Raw genomic sequence first — 21,727 nt, 5'->3', positions numbered from 1 at the left:
TCCCTGCTCCAATGGAGCTTCAGCTGCGGGAGGGGAAGAGAGAGACAGAGAAGAAGGAGGGGGGGGGGTGGAGAAGGAAATGGGCGCCTCTCCTATGTGCCCTGGCTGGGAATCGAACCCAGGTCCCCCCCACGCCAGGCCGATGCTCTACCGCTGAGCCAACCGGCCAGGGCCTGATTTGTGTTTTCTTGATGGTTAATGATGCTAAGTATCTTTTCATGTGCTTACCGGATATTTGAATTTTACTTATATTTTAATCTTTTCACTTTAAATCATGCCTTACCAAATATAAACTACAGCAATAGTAAAATAGTTAATCCCACCAAAATGAGGGGACAAAAATACATATTTTTGAATAGCATAAGATAATGTTCCTTTCCTCAAGAATCTCACAATTATTTTTACAAAATAATTGCAATTATTCCTAAGTGTTTAATTAAAATGTTGCAGGCCATTTGTTCATAAGTCCTCTTTTTATTTCTATTAGTATCTATTTTGGATTACAAATAATTATCAGCTAGCTATAGAGTACTTAACAATGTAAAGGACAGGTAGTTTGAAAAATACCATTGAAAAATTATTCTTCTCTCTTCTAAATGAATTTTAGCATACATTCTTTTTAGGTGAAAACTAAATATTACAAAAAATGAACTTAAATGCCTGGAAAAAGTCTCCCAATCTCATACATTTTAAAATGTTGACTTCATAAAAAGGATGTTTTGGTATATGACATACTTAGATACTGAGGTTATCTGTTTTTGTTCTAGCAACTTTGGATATATCTATTTAAATATTTATTAAAGAAATTAGAGAAGGGAAAAATATTCTCATTTCTCCAACCTTATCCTTAGTATAAGCTAAAACTCCAATTACCGGGAATGCTAGTTTATAGAAGGATGATTTTTAAAAATCCTTCCACAATGCAAATATGTAATAAAATGTCAAGATCGTTTTAGGTTATGTTTCCTTTCCCTGTTCTAGAATTTTTTAAAAAATCCGAACAAGTCCTTTCCTTTAGGTATAACACACACTTTTAATAGTTAAATTAAAAATTAATTTCCCAGTTTAATATTATTTTGCATAAAGTGTAGTTTATATATAGTGTAGTTTATATAAAGTGTAGTTTATATATTAACTTCAAATCTGAGATTCCCATAAAGACATGAAGATGTTTTTCAAGTTAATACTTAACTCCTTTGTATCTGCCTTTGGTTGGCATTTCTTTGAGGTTACAGCACACAGAATTAATCAAAAGAAATTGTGTCTTATGTCACAGCCAACATGGTCTGGCAGCCTCTATATAATTAATATATTTAACCGACCCTCATAGGTTAGTTTTAAATGTGTTGAGTTATCAAAATTACCAGCCTCCAATAGCCACATCAGTAAAAATGCAGCCACATGAACCAAGATCCTGCCTATAAACTCACTCCTGAACTAGGCCACATGCCACAATAAAAATAACTCAAATTCATCTGTAAAAATCTGAAAAAAAAATCTATCTATAAGAAATAAATTTTCCCAAATAAAAATTCTTAGAAGAACCTATGAAATGACAAATGAAACAAATGAGAACATGTATTGCGCCCCTTTCACATTAGTATCATAATCTCTCATAGGAGATAAAGGGGGGGGAAGATGTATAATATGATGGAGAACTTATGAAACAAAACAGAATACTAATTAAAACTATGTTATTTTGAAATATTCAGAAAAGGAATGAAAAACTTCTCTGATTAAGATAATCATTTACCCTAAGACAGAAATAGACCGGATGACCTTTCAAAATCCCTCAACAGGATTTTATATGATATGTTTATGATAACCTACTTATTTAGCGAGAGTGCACCATTATATGTAATTTACTGAAAAAATTTTGTGAAAATGTTCCTTATATTATTTTTACCTGAGGAGGAGCCTTTTTCAGTAACACAAGAAGAGCCTGTAGTACCAGATTAGAAAATCGAGGGCCAATAGGGACATAATCTGGAAGAGAAACATTACTCTGTTTAGAATTTTAATACACATATGCACATATTCCAAACATTCAGATTTTTATATGTCAAGAGCAAACACAGTTCTAAAAACAGTCATGCAACTAACGATAAGAAAAAAATACCTTCAATAACTTGAATGTGTGAAATATTATATAAGAACTCTTATCTGTAAATTTTTTTTAAAAGCTTCTAAATATGCATTTTAAGTTCATTCAGACATATTCAGAGATAGATGTTTTCAAGGGAGAAAAAAATTCTAGATGTATTTACTAAGCATTTTAAGGAATTGCTACATACTATGGCAATGAATTAAGTACACAGGCAACAAAACGCCACAGGACAGGGTAGAGGGGAAGACTGCAAGTGGGAACAATGTAAAAAGTATTTCAACATAACTGAAAAGATGTGAGAACCACTAAGACTGGTCCTCAGATGGTAAAAAACAAAGAAGTTTCTTTTTTTTTAATTTTAAAATTTTATTTAGAAAATTAACTTTCTAAGAGAACATTTCACCTGCTAAATTTCTACCAATCCTTCATTTTGCACAAATGCCCCCTCCTCAGTTTTCTCTGCACATTGCATATGCACCCTTGCCCTACGCTTAGAGCTACCTCAGGCACCAGTCCTCTGAAGTCAAAAGTGATTCTTCCCTTTTCTGATTATCCAGAACAATGGCACATTCTACTTTGCATTAATTTTTGCCAATATATGTAATAACGACAGACGGCATTTTATTTTTCTGGGACCTAATAATTCTAGCACAGTAAGGGCTCACCAAATGCTTGTTAAATAAATGAACAAACAAGTACAGATAATAACTTCATACAAGTGAAAATATACTCCAAGGGCACACATTCCTGACATAGTAGTGTTGCTATGACCACACATCTCAATTGTGTTTAGATAAAGGAATTTACACAGAGCTATGAGTATGTGCCTAAAAGCTTTTAAAGAAATAATCCTATAAACTGGGCTGAAATGTATCAAAAATAGCAAACCAAAAGCCCAGGTCATTAGATAAAACTATCAAATTAGAAAGACCTCATATATACCTGCTCTGCTTTATAAACAAATTTTGCCTTAGGAAACAGAAAAATAAATAACAGAGGACCTAACGCAAATATGAAAATCATGGGAAGAATGTAGTCAGAACAGTTAACTTAAAATCATTATTACACCATTATGGATAGCTTAAGGAAGAAGAGATTAATGGGGTGTTAGATAGTATTTTCAGAGGTTTAGTAAGTCACCAGGTGGGTTCAGTTTCTACAGAGTTTATTACAACCTCCTGAACCACTGTTATAATAAGCTTATTCCAGATTTATCTAATTTTTACAATGAAATAAAATATAAGAGTAATACTTTTCTGGAATCTATTTGTAGATTATGCCTTCTGAGTTGAGTGCAAGGACTGTTTTACTCATCTCTGTACTCTGTAGGAATGTACTTAAACACAGGAGATTTTAAAAAGTTACTATAGAGCACTTTTAACTTTCAGAATGTTTTCAATAGCATTATCCCCTTTTTGTCTTAAAATTACTCTATGAAATAAGTAAGGAAGGGGATACAGTCTCCGTTTTAATAGAACAGAAAACTGAGTTAACAAGAGAGCTTGCAGCTTCTGCCCCAAGTGTCATCACTCCAATCATAAACCCTTCTTTCATTAGTTCTGTCAAAGTTCCTAAGTGGAAATTCTGATCTATAGGCAGTAAATATACCCACCAACAAAAATTACTTATTATTTATTATGGGAAGGGAACTCTGTAGAACAGTGGTCCCCAACCCCCGGGCCGCGGACCGGTACTGGTCCGTGGGTCATTTGGTACCAATCCGCAGAGAAAGAATAAATGACTTACATTATTTCCGTTTTATTTATATTTAAGTCTGAACGGTGTTTTATTTTTTTAAAATGACCAGATTCCCTCTGTTACATCTGTCTAAGACTCACTCTTGACGCCTGTCTCGTAAGTTCGACAATTATATTTAAAAATACCACAGTTTTTACACTAGTCGCATAATTTTATTTTGTGCATTTATCCGTCCCACCCTAAAGGCCGGTCCGTGAAAATATTTTCTGACATTAAACTGGTCCATGGCCCAAAAAAGGTTGGGGACCACTGCTGTAGAAGATACAAAATATTATGAGGCAGGAGTCCTTACAAGAAAGCAATTTATAATGGAGTTACAGTCATAAGACATACTTTACATGAATACCATCACTGACTAGAGAGAGATGAGGTAATGTATTATTTCCTTAAGACAAAGAAAGGTATTTTTATTGCCTTATAGTTATAAATACCCACTGTGGCAAAGACAGTACAATGGCAAATGTTATGACTCACCAAGCAGTCTCTCAATGTCATCTACAACTACACAACTGAGCTGGGATTTGTAAGCATCATCAAAGATCTGGAAAAAAGCAAAACCATTTATTATTATTATTATTATTATTATTGAATATACTTCTCTCCATAATTATGACAATTTCCAACAAGATAAAATTCAGTTAATTTTTGAGCAACGCTTAAACAAAGCACAGTAAAACACCAATATTTCAGACTACACTAAATCAGAATTTAAAAGATAATAGGATTTTAGAACTAAATGGGATTCCTGCAATTTGAGAATGAAAAAATCAAGGCCCAAAGCAGTTAAATGACTTGCCTAAGATGACACAACTGGATCATGGCTGAGTTATACCTGGGATGCTGAGAACAGACAAATCCCATTAAGTTTATATCAAAGGTCTCTCCTATCTCTGTCAGAAGCATGGCTTCAGTGTTGTGGCTCAAGAGTTAATGAAGTCACACGAATATGTAAAATAAAATTAGATGTCATTTTATTATCTGTAAGAACTGTGGCCCTGTTAAGCAGGAATAACACTGAAAGAACAAAAGCTTGTCAATTCAAATCAGACCATAATGATCAAAGTGTTTACAAAAGAATTAAAGTTGGGTATAAAGGAGCAGATAGAGCTGATTCTATCTTTAGAATCAGACAAGAGATAATAAATAATAGTACATTGTCTTATGACAGCAAAATAAATGGAAAGCAAATCAAGCAGTGAAGGAGGTTGTTATATCCTTATCAGGATGTAGCAATTTCAAGCCAGATAGAAGAATTAATTTATGAATAAGTCAAATGTAAGCACTGAAGGCCTGAGACCAGCCTTTTTGTAAATGTTTGGGGTTCCTTTTCTAGCAACTATAATTGGGGCTCAGTGCATCCAACTGGTGTCATCCATAAGAATTCATCCCTATGTCCCAGCCCAATCTCTTTAGCTGATAAGTAATCTCAGTGCACCAAGATAGTAATCTTCTCCCCATCTTTCTTGGGGAGAAGCATAATAATATTCTTTAGTAGGTATCTTTTTACTATACAAGATTGAAAAGTAGGCAGAGGAATAAAATAAATCAAATCTACAATATTAATATTTTCCATATTAAATTTAAAGACAACCTGTGTATACTTGGTCTTTAAAGCATTTGTAACAATTAAGAAAATTTACCATATTAGATTACTAGATTAGCCTTGCTAATTCAACTTAAAATAGGCAATTGAATAATTAATTTTATGTTAGAAGGTAAAAGATAACGCTAATAGCCTTGCAAATGGTAAAGATAATCTAAGATTAACCATATTTGTTTTAATTTAATTTATCATTAAATAAATGTAATTATATACTTAATTTGGAACTGAGTATGTTTTTTTGTTAGAAAAACAACCAAAGACTTCAAAGAGAAAATAAAATATTTTAAATATGAAATATAGTTTAAGATATTTAAAAAAGTTTAAATTGGCCCTGGCCAGTTGGCTCAGCGGTAGAGCGTCGGCCTAGCGTGCGGAGGACCCGGGTTCGATTCCCGGCCAGGGCACACAGGAGAAGCGCCCATTTGCTTCTCCACCCCTCCGCCGCGCTTTCCTCTCTGTCTCTCTCTTCCCCTCCTGCAGCCAAGGCTCCATTGGAGCAGAGATGGCCCGGGCGCTGGGGATGGCTCTGTGGCCTCTGCCTCAGGCGCTAGAGTGGCTCTGGTCGCAATATGGCGACGCCCAGGATGGGCAGAGCATCGCCCCCTGGTGGGCAGAGCGTCGCCCCTGGTGGGCGTGCCGGGTGGATCCCGGTCGGGCGCATGCGGGAGTCTGTCTGACTGTCTCTCCCCGTTTCCAGCTTCAGAAAAATGAAAAAATGAAAAGAAAAAAAAAAAAAAAAAGTTTAAATTGTAAAAGTCCCTATTAAGTAATTGCTAAATTTTTCTAGACTTACAAATAGAAAAAGAGATGTAAGCAGGTTTTTAAAAAAGTTTATTTTTTATGTTAAAAACTAGGTCTTACATGATATAATATTGATGTTAAATTTTCATTTTTTAGGCCTCAAATTAGCTACATATGGTCCTTTCTATGCTCAGAAGTCACCCTCAATGATGGAAGAAAACAACAAAAACAAAAACAAAAGCAAAAGGAAACAACTCGTGTTGACAGTCTAGATAAGTTCCCCCCCAGCACACTGTTCTGTACGGTAGGAATCGCCTTCCCCAGGATTATGTCTCCAGGGTCTGACCCCTCCCTGGTATTTAATCCGTGTGTGCTGCATGCACCTAAAAGACAGATGCTTGAAAGAATAGCTCTGCTGCTTTCCTTTCCCTGTACCCCTCAGTCATTCTCCCACACTGGGTCACAATCCCATCTACCCTTTCATCCTTAGCTATCTGTCTCCCCACTGTATTGTGAGGTAGATGAACACAATAAAATGTATCATTTTCTGGAAGGAGCTTTAAGAATTACTGCATGATCGTCCAGTACCTGGCACAGAACAATATTTAGTCATGGTATTTGCTCAGTAAAGTCAGTGGTTGAAACAACACAAATTCTAAATCCTCTTTGCTTTAAGTCACTTGCCTCCCTTCACCTTTGGTACAGCATTTTGTATACTGTGTATATATCATGTGTATATATAGATTATAAGCCTTGGGTGGCAAGTACTCTTTTTTATTCCCTTCTTCTTCTCCAAAGAAAAGGAGGGGAGATAGAGATAAGAACTCTCACATACACCCTGATGAGGATCCACCCAGCAACCACTGTCTGGGGCCGCTGCTCTGCCCATTTGCAGCCATGCTTGCAACTGAGCTATTTGTAGCACCTGAGGTGGAGGCTCCACGGAGTCATCCATAGCACCTGGGCCAATGCACTAGAACCAATCCAGCCATGGCTGTGGGAGGAAAAGAGGGGGAAATGGGAGAGGGGGAGAGGGAGAGAGAGGGAAAGAGAGAGAGAGAGAGAGAGAGAGAGAAAAGAAGGGGAGAGAAGCAGATGGTTGCTTCTCCTGTGTACCCTGAACAGGAATCGAACCCAAGACATCCACATGCCAGGTTGACACTCTACCACTGAGCCAACTGGCCAGGGCTGGCAAATACTCTTAATAACCTCTGTGTCCTCACATTACTTAATACAATGTCTTACCAGAAAATAAATATTTACTGAGAGAATAAATTTAAGTATTTAAAATTCAAGTAGAAATATCAAGTAAATAGTTGGAGATGTGTGGCTGAAGGCAGGGTAGGAGAGCGTCCTCAGGGCAGTGATTGCTAAAACCACGAGGGGGATGAGATCTTCAAGAAGAAATGGTAGAGGCAGAAGAATAAAGTGCAAACAGCTGAATCTTGGAGTTGCTCTCTTCATTCAACACATTTTAAAAAATCCTATTATATGTCAAACATTAATGAAGAGGATAAAGAGACTAATGAATAAGACAAATATGATCCTACCTTCACAAAACTCAGAGTGGGGGAAGTGGGTCACTTGTGTCTACAACAAGCATGGCATTATTATGCTCGAGGAGTCAAATACATGATGATGTGGTGGCACAGAGCAGGCAAGTGTGGTAGTCCGAGGTACAGCCATGGTTCTCTTTCTGGCACATGGTAATTGTACTTCTTTATCCTCTCTCAAGTTAAGGATGATTATGTGGCTTGCTTTAACAAAATGTGAGTTGAAATGTATTGTTTTCTGGAAGGAGCTTTCAGAGTCACTGCATGATTCACCACACTTCCTTTATCCTGCCTTGGCTATCATGAAATCACGTGTGAGGTGGAGCCTCTGTTTTCTACTAGCTTCAGTCTCTGAGAAATTACAATGAGCAGAGCTCTCCCTGAGCCATAATGGACAGGTACCGTGAGCAAGAAATAAATTCTGTTGTGGTAGGCCACTGAGATTTCGGGGTTGTTCATTTTGTAGCACAATTTAGCTTATTCTGACTGATACAGAGGCTTATGGAGTCAACACCGTGCTCCTTAATTTTAAAGAGTGACATTTAAGTTGAGACTTGCAGGCTGAACAATCAGTGGAAAACAGGGAAGAAAGTGTTCTAAGCAGAGCATACCAATATTAGGAGACACAGCGGTAAGAACATTCAGGAAAACTGCCGGAACTGACACACACTCAATAACAATTCAAATGAAGGGGAGCCAGGGTTGGTGTGATGTGTGTGGAGAGTGTGGTGGGAGATGAAGCAGAAGAGAACTCCCATAAACTCAGGTGATTTCAAGAAGTCACTAAAAATAATGCTTTGTTCTTAGAAATATCTTTCCAAATTCTACTATAAAGATTCTGATGCAAGTATACACTTCTGTTTGTCAAGCTGCAATATCGTGGCTTAAAGCCACAGGGGCCTGAAACACTATTTTCTACATTTTCCCCAAATCAGTCCTTTTCCCTTCTCAAAAACAATGGAGAGTTTACATGGCTACAGGGACCTTACTAAGGACATCGCTTGGGTATAAACTGATGACGAATTGCTATGTAGTCTCACCAAGTTATCAGATACTGTGATTCATGAAGCATTAAAAATCACTTCACAGTTGACTGCAGGGGTTACCTATAACATTTTGGAAAAAAATACCTACAGCAGTCACTCAATGTAAAGTAGTTTTTTTTTGTTTTTTACAGACAGCTCTTAATGTACTAATTAGCATCAAGGGGTGAGAAGCACTCACATGTAACTCAACATACTAACCATGACAAAGGCAGTGCGATTCCCGTTGTAACTTGACTAGTTTCAGATCAGTCAACTGAAACTCCTTTGGGTAGCAACTCGGATCTCATTTAAATACACACACCCCTTTCACTTCTTACACACGGTTTTCCTTATCTAGTCACTAGTGTAATTCAAGGTCATCACTCTTCCCCTAGATCCATGTTTTCTGTCTAGTCTCCTCAGGCTGTAGCAGGGCCTTCACTAAGAAGATACTCAGATTTGACAGGCAAATATACGGGATCAGCTGCCAGACTAAAATATAAGTGGGATATTTACATATTAAGTACTACCACAACTTTAGGTAGATAAAACCGAAAAGGAGGAGAAGTACTAAAAGAAAAGATGCCAAAAAGTAAAATTGAACAAGCTGCCCGACCAGAAGACCACAACTGAAGTGCCAAACTTCTCAGCAGTCACAGCGCTCAGCGGGTCTGCAGGGCCTGCTCCAGATCAAATGGAACCAACACAACAGTGAGCCAGGTTGGGCTGGAGCTGCAGCTAATGGCTGCATCTTACAGGCTCTTAAAAAATAATTTAAATTCTGATCCTCTCATTTAGTAAGATGAAAGTATGATGCTCAAGCCTTTTCTTGCTGGAGAGGTTATCAGTAGGGGATCATATATAAGTTATCATGCAAACCAGGACACTTGAAAGGGGAGAGCTGTTAATAATCACACTGGAGCAACAGGTAAAAACCAGGATTGCTCAAAGCAAATTGGAGTGTATGAGTATCCTAAGTTTTATCAGGGAGTTTCCCATAGAGCAGGTAAAATTATCATTGTGAAGATATAAATATATATGTGTGTGTATTTAGATAAATAGATACAGTCTTAAAGTTAGGTGAGAAATTTGAAAAAGCTAAAGAAAAAAATGGGAAAAACTGAAGAAAGAAAAAGTGTGAGAAGGAGTGGCATCAGTCAACATGGAAATAATGAGGACTATTCTAGAAGAGGAAGAACATTTCTAGAAAACAAGTCTTTTTCTAGCTGTGGACATAATCAGATTGTCATTAAACTCTCTGGTACTGCCTCTTTGTGTGCAAAAGTAGACAGTGGTCTAAGAGACAATTTAGAATGTGGGGCACCCGGGTTCACGGCAGGAGCAGGCTAGGTGCGCTCTGAGGAGAAGGTGTGGGGCTCCTGACACCCAGGGCTGAGTGTGATTCTCAAGGACACTGCAAGCTCTCAAGGCACACAGCCCACTCTTGGAATCTTCCGACAAGCTTGGAGTCACCTGTGTGTAGAGGAGGGGCTGCAGCTGTAGCCCCTGGAGTCTACATGAACACAAACGGGGACACACCAGCATTACCTCTGTTAATCCCAGCCTTTCAGAATCACAAGCCACAGCACAACGTGTTCTAAGTAGATTCTGTCCTCCATTTTCTATAACCTCTTTAGTGATCGGAGGTGAGGCCAAACTCTCTGCTTCTTTGGGGGCTGAGTTTATCTCAATTCTGAAGTGGTTGGCGTGAAATTCCTAGTTAGTAGGAATCTGATGATTTAGAAAATCCCTAATGTTGTAAATCTGTCAACAATTAGTTGAAAGCATACTCTAATCATATTTGGTAGCATATAAAAACGTAAATGAGCAAATTCAAATCAGTGCTATCAGTAATAATCTCTAGTTTCTAAAAATAACTTGGGAGTAGACCAAGCGAACATTAGCTGTCTTCTAATGAAACTGCCTCAGGAAGTGGACCTAAACTTCTGGCAAAGCACTAAAGATTCCTGGAATGACCTTAAAATCCCTTATTTGTTCTCCTTGCTTTTCAGGAAAAATTCTTACATTTTCATGTAACACGAGCCACAAAGTGAGGTACTCTTCATAATATAAAAAGTCACAAGGTCTGAAAGTTCTACTAAAGATCTGTGTCATCTTCCTTTGTGTGCCAAATAGATACAAACGCCAACAGGCAAAGTGCATTAAACAAAACAACAACAAGCGCACGCCCCCCAGCCAGGTACAGACCTACAGTCACTTCTGGAGTGTCCACTTCTCTAGTTAATACATGTACGACTCCAACAAATCAGCTACATGATATATTAGGATGTCAACCAAAAATATCCAAATTCTGTTGCTTAGTAACTGCTGTCAAAAGATCCAATTTCCAGCTCTGTTCTTTGTATGGACTAACCCATGAAAAGGGGAGGATTAGGCACCATGAGTCTCTTCTGCACAAACTACAATTTGCAGTGGGATTTACAGGAGAAGGATATTCAAAGAAGATTATTTCTTCCTTGCAAAGCTGGTGGAAAGGAAAATTTCTTCCATTAATTTTCATTACTTTAAAAGCAAGACCATATTATTTTATTAATCTGTATAGTTTTACAAATCACTGATATTTTTACTTAATTTTATTCAAGTAATTTAGTCACATCAGCTTGTTTTATTTCCTCTCAATACCGATTGTGCACTCAAAAGCATCAAGATTAGGTAATTAGTTAAAATTAAATTCTATTGCTTTGTGGTTTTGTTCATTTAATGCCATTAATGGATCTAGTACAACAAATTTAAAAAAATATATAGATGCAAAAATGAATAATGGAATTAAAATTTTAAAATAGAATAAAGTTGGGAAAACAAACCTAAGTGGGGAGAAAAGGTCTGTGAATACTTCAAATATCTGAATGAAACATATGGTACCTGAGGCTACTATAATATCTCAGACTTGGGCAGTGCTGAGAAGTTGATCTATGGAGAAAGAATTTATTAAGTAAATTAAGAGTAGTACAAGGTGAATTTTAATTAACTGAGAATAAACTACTTTAATACATTTTAATATCAACTGTATGTGAACAAAAATAATAGTTTAATTACAGTGAAGTCTTAGATAATCATTAAAGCAAGTCTAATAGCCCTCTCTACTGACAACTCTTACCTTAGTTTAAGTAATAAAATGTTACATAAAGATATTCTATGAATTAACTATTCAGATCACTTCTCTTTAATAAAAATTAATGTTATAATATTTCTGAGTTTCATAAACTATTGCTACTGCAAAAACATTTTGAAAAATCTTTAATATTGAGCATTCAGTCATGAAAATGTAGCTGAAGAAATACATTGCTCACAAAAATTAGGGAATATTACAAAATGAATATGAAGCAATAAGAAAAAGAAGCATTTGATTTTTTTACTAAACAAGAACATCAGAAAAGCAAACAAGTCAAAGAAAGTTGTTTAATTATGCAAATGGATGCAAAATCAACTTTTATTTCATTGGAGAAAATGCACTATACAAAAGGTTGAAAGCACTCGAATATCTACACATTCCCTGATCCCCTAATTTTTGTGAGCAGTAATAATTAAGTGCCAATCTTTTGTTTATGAAATTGGCAAACAAATATTTTTGTAACATCAAGTGTCATTGAGAGTCCAAGGAAACTGACACTTTCAGATGATGGGCCATTGGTATGAATTGGTTCAACTGTCTCAAGAGGTGACCTCCTACAAATCATTAGTATTTTGACTTGAGTTTTGATAGCAGTATTATCAAAAATCTTTAAATTATTAATATTTTTTATCTTAGCAATCCTGATTCTGAGAATTTATCCTAAGGAAATAATCAAAAGTGAATGTACAATAATAATAAGTAAAAGTAACCACTACACTTTTATTAAGCATATATTATATCCCAAGGTACTGTGTCATACTTTACATAAATTACCATTTCATTTAATTCTCATAATAACCCTATGATGTAGCTATTATTATTATCTTAATTTTATAGATGAGAAAACAAAGGCTTATAGTAAAGTGACTATAAGAGCTGGTAATTGTGGTGGAGCTGGGATTCAAATTCAGATCTATTTGAAACCTAAGCCCAAGTTCTCACCAGTAAAATATGATGCTACTTTAAGAAAAATCTAATAAAAAGATGGGAGCAGTAATTTCCCTAGTTTGGTAGTTCTACAGAATATTATTTATAATTGTGAAAAAAAATAGGAAACAACCTAAATGTTCAATAAAAAGGAATGTTTAAATGGCTATTATACAGCTATTAATTTAACATAATACTCAAGTAAATTTTAATGACTTTGAAAAAGTTAATATATTAAGTGAAAAAAGCAGGTTTAAAACAGTATGTCCAATGTGATTCCCACTCCATAATGTGTGTGTGTAAATGTATCTGAGTGAAAAACTGAAGGACAAATGTGAATTTGTTTTTATTTTTTCCTATATTCTTTTCTACATTTTCTAAATTATTTTTGTAATTAGAAAAAGCTACATTTGGGGGTGAAGTGGGAGGAAACATTTACAAAGAAAGAACTGTCCTCTCTAGAATAAAAAATAATATATATATATGTATATATATATATAAATTATTTGTGCTCTGAAAAGAAATTAAAATATCTTCTCATCCTCACACTAAAAAATAAAGGTGGGAGGTAGACTAGAACTATTAAATAATGGCATTTATATTTCATTTTCAGAAGTAGCCTGGAAGACTTAGCACCTTTAGACTGGTTTGAGTCCACAGGCTTTTGTCAGCCTATCATTAGGCAACAATGTGAAAATTATTTGCAAGGAAAGATTTTGCAATATTTCCAATATAGTTCTAAGACACCTAATGGCTTCACTTTTTTCTTTATTTTGAACTTTAGTTTCTGGAATAATATTTTTCCCCCAAGGAAAACCAAAAAGTTGAATATGTATTTATTATACTGCTGCAACAGAAATAGTTGTTGTAACTTGGAGGTGCATGGAAGATCCAGACAGTGAATCACAAATAGAAAAATTCTGAATAAGCTTGTATAGACACTTATTTTCATATTTCTTAGCCTTCTACTCATTTAAAATTCTGCCTTGAAAGGCTTCAACAATTTAAAGATTAAATCATAAGTTATTAAACTATTAATTTAACCATTTAAGCCTCTAAAATCAGCACATATTACCTTCCCCCCCTCAAGTCAATTTGCAAGAGATTAAAATAATAAAAATGATAATATCTCACACTTACAAAGCAGCTTTGATCTTTGTACTTTTTAAAAACTTTTATAGAAAAAGTAGGACCATCCACCCACACCTTTGAGTACATCTGAGGCCGATGCTGGCAGCTGGTGAAAAGTAATGGAGTAATTTACCATCTGGAAGAATGACTACTTTTGACAAGTATAAGGAACAGATAGAGTTAGAGACATGCCAATAGAATTAGCCGTTCAATTATAAAGTAAATTTAATGACCACAGATTCCAAGGGCTATTATTTAAATTTTCACCAGAGGAAGTGGCCTAAGGACAACAAAAACCAAAGAAAATGAACTCCTACCTACATAAGGGAAATAACTGGTTCTCGTGATTCTGCCCAGATTTTCTTGAGAAGAATAAGATACTCCTGGTTTCACTTCAGACACAGAATAAACTATGATATTTAAGTTCTTTTTGTGTCTGGAAACATTTCCCTCTCTTTCATACTAATATTCAAAGATCCTTATAAAGAATATTTACTTTCACATTTCAGTGTGCAGGAACGGACTCCTACTCCGAGCTCTGCCTCCTCCTTCCATTTCAAGTACCCTACACAAATAATTTTCTGTCACCTGCACAAACAACATACTAACTTTTCAAACATATTTTTTGGAATCTTCTTCTTTCAAACATATTTTTAAAATATTGTTTTCCTCTACAGTCTCTTCCCTTAAAAAACAAATAAATTAAAAAAAAATCCCAAACTAAAATGATTCTATCCTACACCTCTACAAAGTGAGGGCCTTCGAGCCCAGTAAAAGAACACCTGAGCGGTCTTCACTGGGTAACACTCCAATTCTCAAGATTACTTCTCCTTATTCTGATTTTTTCACATCTCTTTAACCTAAAAGAGTCAGTTCTGATCTGTTCAAGACCAAGCATGGGAAAAAAGCAGTATAATTAGCGCCAATCTTTTATTTATGGAATTGGCAAACAAGTGTTTTTGTAACATCCAGTGTTGTTGAGAGTCCAAGGAAACTGACACTCTCAGATGATGGTATGAATTGGTTCAACTATCTAAAGAGTTGACCTCCTACAAATTATTAGTATTTAAATAAAGAAATACTTCAATTAGATACAAAATAAAATTTCTTCACTGCCTGGGAGTACACAAAATAAGAATATCAATGAAAACACTGTTGACAAAGTGAGATGAAACAGCTATTAAGAGTTTTTGTCACACAGCCTGACCTGTGGTGGTGCAGTGGATTAAAGTGTCGACCTGGAACTCTGAGGTCGCTGGTTCAAAGCCCCGGGCTTACCTGGTCAAAGTACATATGGGAGTTGATGCTTCCTGCTCCTCCCCTCCTTAACTCTCTCTCTCTCTCTCTCTCTCTCTCCAAAATGAATAAATAAAATCTTAAAAAATAAAAGTATTTAAAGACTTTTGTCACTGATTTCTGTTGCTGTTTTTTTTTTTTTTTTTTCATTTTTCTGAAGCTGGAAACGGGGAGAGACAGTCAGACAGACTCCCGCATGCGCCCGACCGGGATCCACCCGGCATGCCCACCATGGGGCGATGCTCTGCCCACCAGGGGGCGATGCTCTGCCCATCCTGGGCGTCACCATGTTGCGACCAGAGCCACTCCAGCGCCTGAGGCAGAGGCCACAGAGCCATCCCCAGCGCCCGGGCCATCTCTGCTCCAATGGAGCCTTGGCTGCGGGAGGGGAAGAGAGAGACAGAGAGGAAAGCGCGGCGGAGGGGTGGAGAAGCAAATGGGCACTTCTGTGTGCCCTGGCTGGGAATCGAACCTGGGTCCTCCGCACGCTAGGCCGACGCTCTACCGCTGAGCCAACCGGCCAGGGCTGTTGCTGTTTTTTTAAAGACCTGTCTGTCCCAGATGCCTTACATCAGGGGTCCCCAAACTTTTTACACAGGGGGCCAGTTCACTGTCCCTCAGACCGTTGGAGGGCTGGACTATAAAAAGAACTATAAACAAATTCCTATGCACACTGCACATATCTTATTTTAAAGTAAAAAAACAAAACAGGAACAAATACAATATTTGAAATAAAGAACAAGTAAATTTAAATCAACAAACTGACCAATATTTCAATGGGAACTATGCTCCTCTCACTGACCACCAATGAAAGAGGTACCCTTCCAGAAGTGCGGCGGGGGCCGGATAAACGGCCTCAGGGGGCTGCATGTGGCCCGTGGGCCGTAGTTTGGGGACCCCTGCCTTACATGGTGCTTGCTTGAATGTATGAGATGGACAAGATCATTAGAGTTATTTTAGCTCTATGAATCTATCCTATGTTGTTCCAACTCACTAATGGCTCAAAGCAACCATAATAAGAAGGTAACAAATTGGCACTTGAGGAAAGGAAGAAGGATAAGACTGCATTAAGTTGCCAAGCAGACTCTGATTATTATCTAATATACCACCATCTTTTTGGAGGGGTTTTTGAAAATATCTTTCCAAATGATATGCTTCTGTATAGTCAACATAACTGACCTCAAACAGTTTGACTTTGTACAATGGAAAGAACTTAAAAAAATCCTAAATGAATTTACTCCACTCTATTCACTCTTTTTAAAATTTTATTTATTTTTTTTATTTTTAAATGAGAGGAGGGAAGACAAGACAGACAGACTCCTGTACATGCCCGAACTGACCGGGATCCACCCACAAGCCCCCTACAGGTGATGCTCCACCCATCTTGGGCTGTTGCTCATAAATCAAGCTATTTTTAGCACCTGAGGCAAAGGATCCATAGAGCCATGGCTGCAGGGTGTTGGTAGAGGTGAGAGGGGAACACGAGAGAGAGAGAGAGAGAGAGAGAGAGAGAGAGGAGAGGGAGAGAGAGAGAGAGAGAGAGGAGAGGGAGGCAGAGGGGGAGTGGTGGAGAAGCAGATGGTTGCTTCTCCTATGTGCCCTTACCAGGAATTGAACCCAGGACATCCACATGCCTGGCCAATGCTCTACCACTGAGTGAAGTGACCAGGGCCAACTCAAAGACTCTTAGCTAGGATCTTTCTTTAAATAAATACAAACTTAAGAAATGAAAATTAATCATAGTATGTATAAAACAAAGCATAATTTGGAAGATAAAAGTAATAAAAATGCATTACAAAGTTAAACAGATCTAAAATAGTTGCTGTTTCTCCCCAAATTTTGGTGATAATTTAGTTCCACTTGAGAAGCATAGTTGCTATGACACACACAAATACATGTACAAAGATAGATATATATGTATATGTACAGGTGTACACACATACATCTAAGAGATATGGCATTAAAACAAAAGTAATCTTAATACCTTCTTCATGGCCTGACACTTGGCTGTCTCAGAAAAACCAATCATCTTATCAGGAGAACAGATCTTGATGAAGGGGAAGTTGGATTCCTCTGCAATTTTTGCAGCTAAAGCAGTCTTCCCACTGTGAGGAGGGCCTGCATGAAGATATGAGCAAGTCAGGGGAAAAAAGCCAACCTAAGCAAAGGGGAATAAACAAGTTTTAACTTTTATCCACAGATACTGAGGTCTCAACTAGTTGCTCATTAACATTTCCTGACACAATTTCATGACAGACATGTTTTCTCTTATTTATTAGCAACTAAACTTAATGAACTGATTAGCATTTCTCAAAAGTATGATGAAATACATTCTTTCTTTCTCACATAGCCTTTCAACTGTGGGCTAAATATGTAAAACACACGGGTATTGCTTCTTAAAAAAAAAGAGAGCATTCAAATGCATATCAGTATTTATGTTTAGTTCTACAAAATCAGTTTGTCTAACAAAAAAATACACTCTTAGGAGATGACAGTGGGGGTAAATGTGACTTAAAAAGCTAGAATTCTAAAGACTCAGGCCTTCTAATAAAGGCAACCAAATCTATAAATGTACCTGCATTTAGACATCCCCTCCTTCCTTCCTCCTGTGGAAGGAAGATGTGTCCCTCTTCTACCCATAAACCAACCAATTTCTTCCCACCTTTTTCAGAAACCTGACATTATTGCTCATACGTTCTCCTCCATATGTCCTATCTCTTCCACTTCACAGCCTTCAACACTACTCTTTCTTCTCTTTCAAAATGGAACTTCTCTAAATAATTACCTACTCTGGCTGCCTTCATTCTTTACCTTCCATTCATTCTCAAACAAACCCTATGGCTTCCATTCTCATTACATGGAACAGGCTCCTATCAGGATCACCAATGGCCTCTATGTTACCAAATCCAAAAGACACTTTAACTGTTGGCCTCTAAAGAATATTTGACACAACTGATAACCTTCTTTAAATATTATTCTTTCCTTCTGTGATAGCATATTCCTGCACAACTCCCCCACACCTCTGGTCACTCTTGCTTAGTCTCCTTTGTCAACTCTTTCTGCTCTAATTTATCCTTAAATGTTGACACACCTCAGAAATCAGTTCTAGGCCCTCTTGTCTTCTCAACCTATACCCTTTCTGTAAGTGACTTCATGTATTCCCATGGATTCAACATATATGTGGACAACTCATGAATGTATATTGCAACCAGACCTCTCTTTGGAGCACCAGACATACACATCCAATGGGCTACTCAACATTTCCAATTCAATTATCCCATAGGTACCTAAAAATCAACATGTCCAAAACTGAACTCATGATCTGCCCAAATCTGCCTCTCCACTAGTGCTCCCAATTTTAGTAAACAGGCCATATGTATTAGAAACCTGGCGATCATGTTTGACTCTTACATACTCCATCTAGTTACTTTGTATTTCTAAGCTCCAGCTTCTCTATCTATAAAGGAGGGATAACAACAGCATCCATCCTTGGGACTGAAGTGGGGTTTAAATGAGATAATAAGTGTAAAGGGCTTAGAGTGACTGGCAAATACCATGAGTTTGAAGAATGATAGCTTAATTTTGGTTAGTAATTAATAATTATAATAATGTAAAGTCTCTTTTAGTCTACCTCCTAAATATTTCTCAAAATGGTCTACTTATCTCCGTCTCCACTAGTTACTTCAAATTACAATCAGGTCTCATTAAGACTAATGCAACTGATTCTAACTATGGGTTTCTCCTGTGTCTTTTTTGCTCTTCCAATCCATTCTCTATTGCAAAGCAGTCATGATGTTTTCAAAATACAAATCTTTTTAAAAAGATTTTATTTATTCATCTGGGGGGAGGGGGAAGAGAGCAAGAGAGAGAGAGAGAGAGAAGTGGGGAGGAGCAGGAAACATCAACTCCCATATGTGCCTTGACTGGGCAAGCCCAGGGTTTCGAACTGGCAACCTCAGCGTCCCAGGTTGACGCTTTATCTACTGTGCCACCACAGGTCAGGCTCAAAATACAAATCTTATCAGGTCACTTCACTGCTGAAAGCCCTACCAATGGCTTCCCAGTTACCCTCAGATAGTTTAAATCTTTAACATGGTCATCAAGGCTTTGTATGAACTGGCTCCTGTCTACTCGGAATCATGTCTAGCCAATCTCCCCTTCTGCCTCAATCTCCTTCCTGCCCAGGCTTTTTCACATGCTGGTCTCTCTACACAGAATATCTCTTCTGATTATTTTGTCTGGCTAGCTTCTCCTCATCCTTCAGGTCTTGGCTTCATGTGTTTCTCTCAGTGAGCCCACCCTCAGACCTTTGGAAAGGGTTAGATCCCCTTGTCATTCATGTGGATTTACTGAACTTTCTTGTTGTAATCATAACTGTAAATAAGCAATTGGTAAATAGATTATCCTTTGCTTTTTGTTTACTTGGAAAATCCTAACTGATCCTTCAAATACCACCTCTAGGCCTGACCTGTGGTGGCACAGTGGATAAAATGCTGACCTGGAATGCTGAGGTTGCTGGTTCAAATCCCTGGGCTTGCCAGGCAGTTCAAATCAAGGCACATACAGGAAGCAACTACTATGAGTTGATACCTCCCATTTCTTCCCTCTTTATCTCTCTCTCTAAATTAATTAATTAATTAAATCAATAAATAAAATAAATACCACCTAAATTAAACACTAAATTACCATGACCACTGGCAGGAAAAATGACTTGCATTCACACACATCTTTACACATATACACTGCAATTAGGAATTTGTTTACATGTCTTGTTTCATGACCAAACTGAACTCTGTGAATGTCTGTATCCCTAGCAACTAGTTAAGTACTCAGTGAATATTTATTTAAATTGAAATAAGTACTAATGTGGTATTACACAGTCTATTAAGTAACATAGAAATATAGATATAATCCTACAAGAAAACTAGTTATCATTCATCAGTAAACAGTCTATTCCCAAAAGAACTTGAACTTGTACACAATATTGGTACATATATACTAATTACTATTTTCAGATAATAAACAGTTTTAGAAATGAAAATAAGTAATTTTTCTGGAATGTGCTAAGTGGCTTGTAAAAGTGCTGTGTTTGTTTTAATTTTTGCTTTTAATGCCATTCATCACTTCTTCTCACCTTCCAAGAGGACGCTAACCAATGGTGTGCGATCACTGTTTTTGGTCTGCTGGACCAGCAGTTCTCCATCTTCTAGAACTCGAGTAACTGGATCACCCCACTTGATGATACCATTCATAATGTAACTTGCATAATCCTCTTGGTTTGTGCCAAATGCCTACGGAAGAAAAGGACCTTTTAAAGCAGTGTTTTCCAACCACTGGTCTGCCAGAAATTTTATACCGGTTCGCAAAAACATAACCCAATGTAACGTAAAGGTATTATGTATTGAGATTTTCAAATTTTAAAAAGTTATTACATCCTTTAAAAAATTAATTTTTCACAATCCAATGTGTGGACTAATTTTAACGCTTCTTTAGAACTTGAAAATCATTCTTTGTAAAAACTATCTCTAAACTGTACACAGTGGTCTCATTACTCTGTTACTTTGCTCCAAAATCATTTCTCAGACCTCTGTTTGGTCCTTGCACACACTAGTGCTTTGCTTCCTGAGTACAAAGGAAAGTCCTCCTTCCCTGGTCTGGAGATGGCGCATTCAGTGGTCCCATAAAAAGCTGTAAAGGAAGAGCCTAATAAATACTGCTATAGGAAATACGTACATTGGCTGACCTTTGTCTTTAATTATCCCAAGTATACACTCTAAGTCTCAGCAGCAGCTTTAAGATACCTGCACCAGGAAACAGCGACCCTCCCAGGCCACACAGTATGTGTGAGTCTCCCCTACTCATCTTGTCACTTCATTTTTGGTTTTATCCCCCAGATCTTTGGATCTTTGACGTTACTAGGGGAAGTGCTTATGGGTTCAACCACAGGGAAAAGTGTGAAATTCTTCAGTTTGAAGGTAGACATTCATATATACAACAAACCAGAAATTTTATTCTTAAATATACATCTAAGAGAAACTAATTCAGGAACGCTGATAACAGGACTTGTTTGTAATACAAAGAACTGGTAATGTCCCAAATACCCATTGATAGGAAAATAGATAAACTGTGGTAGTCACACAATGAAATGCTATTCAGCAATGAAAATGAATGACATATAGCTAGAGAAAATCATATGAATGATTCTTGTAATAAAATAGGTAATAAAACAGCAAGTCCCCCAAAAGTATATGCACCATACTTTATTTCACACATCATGAAGACTAATGACAACAATGTGTCATGAATTGAAGATTAAGATTAATCCAATTGTGTGCACCTAAGCTCCATGTAAAAAGTAAACCAAATATAAACACCTCTTTAAGATGCCTTTCTGCCCTTTGTTTTTGTTTTAATACAGGACTCTAAATAATGTTTACTCAAGAAAAAGTAACC

At 36.9% G+C, this 21,727-nt stretch overlaps 1 protein-coding gene across 1 annotated transcript in view; it reads right to left on the bottom strand.

Moving 5' to 3' along the window:
- NSF (N-ethylmaleimide sensitive factor, vesicle fusing ATPase) overlaps positions 1-21,727 on the bottom strand; it is a 156,338-nt gene that overhangs the window by 34,177 nt on the left and 100,434 nt on the right. The window contains exons 14-17 of the mRNA XM_066262705.1: positions 20,409-20,565; positions 17,259-17,392; positions 4,340-4,406; positions 1,907-1,986 (exon numbers count right to left, since the gene is read on the bottom strand). Of these exons, the coding sequence (XP_066118802.1) occupies positions 1,907-1,986; positions 4,340-4,406; positions 17,259-17,392; positions 20,409-20,565 (438 nt within the window). The remainder of the gene's footprint in view (positions 1-1,906; positions 1,987-4,339; positions 4,407-17,258; positions 17,393-20,408; positions 20,566-21,727) is intronic.

The sequence above is a fragment of the Saccopteryx bilineata genome, chromosome 2, assembly GCF_036850765.1.
Source record: "Saccopteryx bilineata isolate mSacBil1 chromosome 2, mSacBil1_pri_phased_curated, whole genome shotgun sequence".
NCBI classification, from domain to species: Eukaryota; Metazoa; Chordata; class Mammalia; order Chiroptera; family Emballonuridae; genus Saccopteryx; species Saccopteryx bilineata.
The sequence above is the reverse complement of the archived record's forward strand: the minus strand, read 5'-3'. Positions and strand labels throughout refer to the sequence as shown.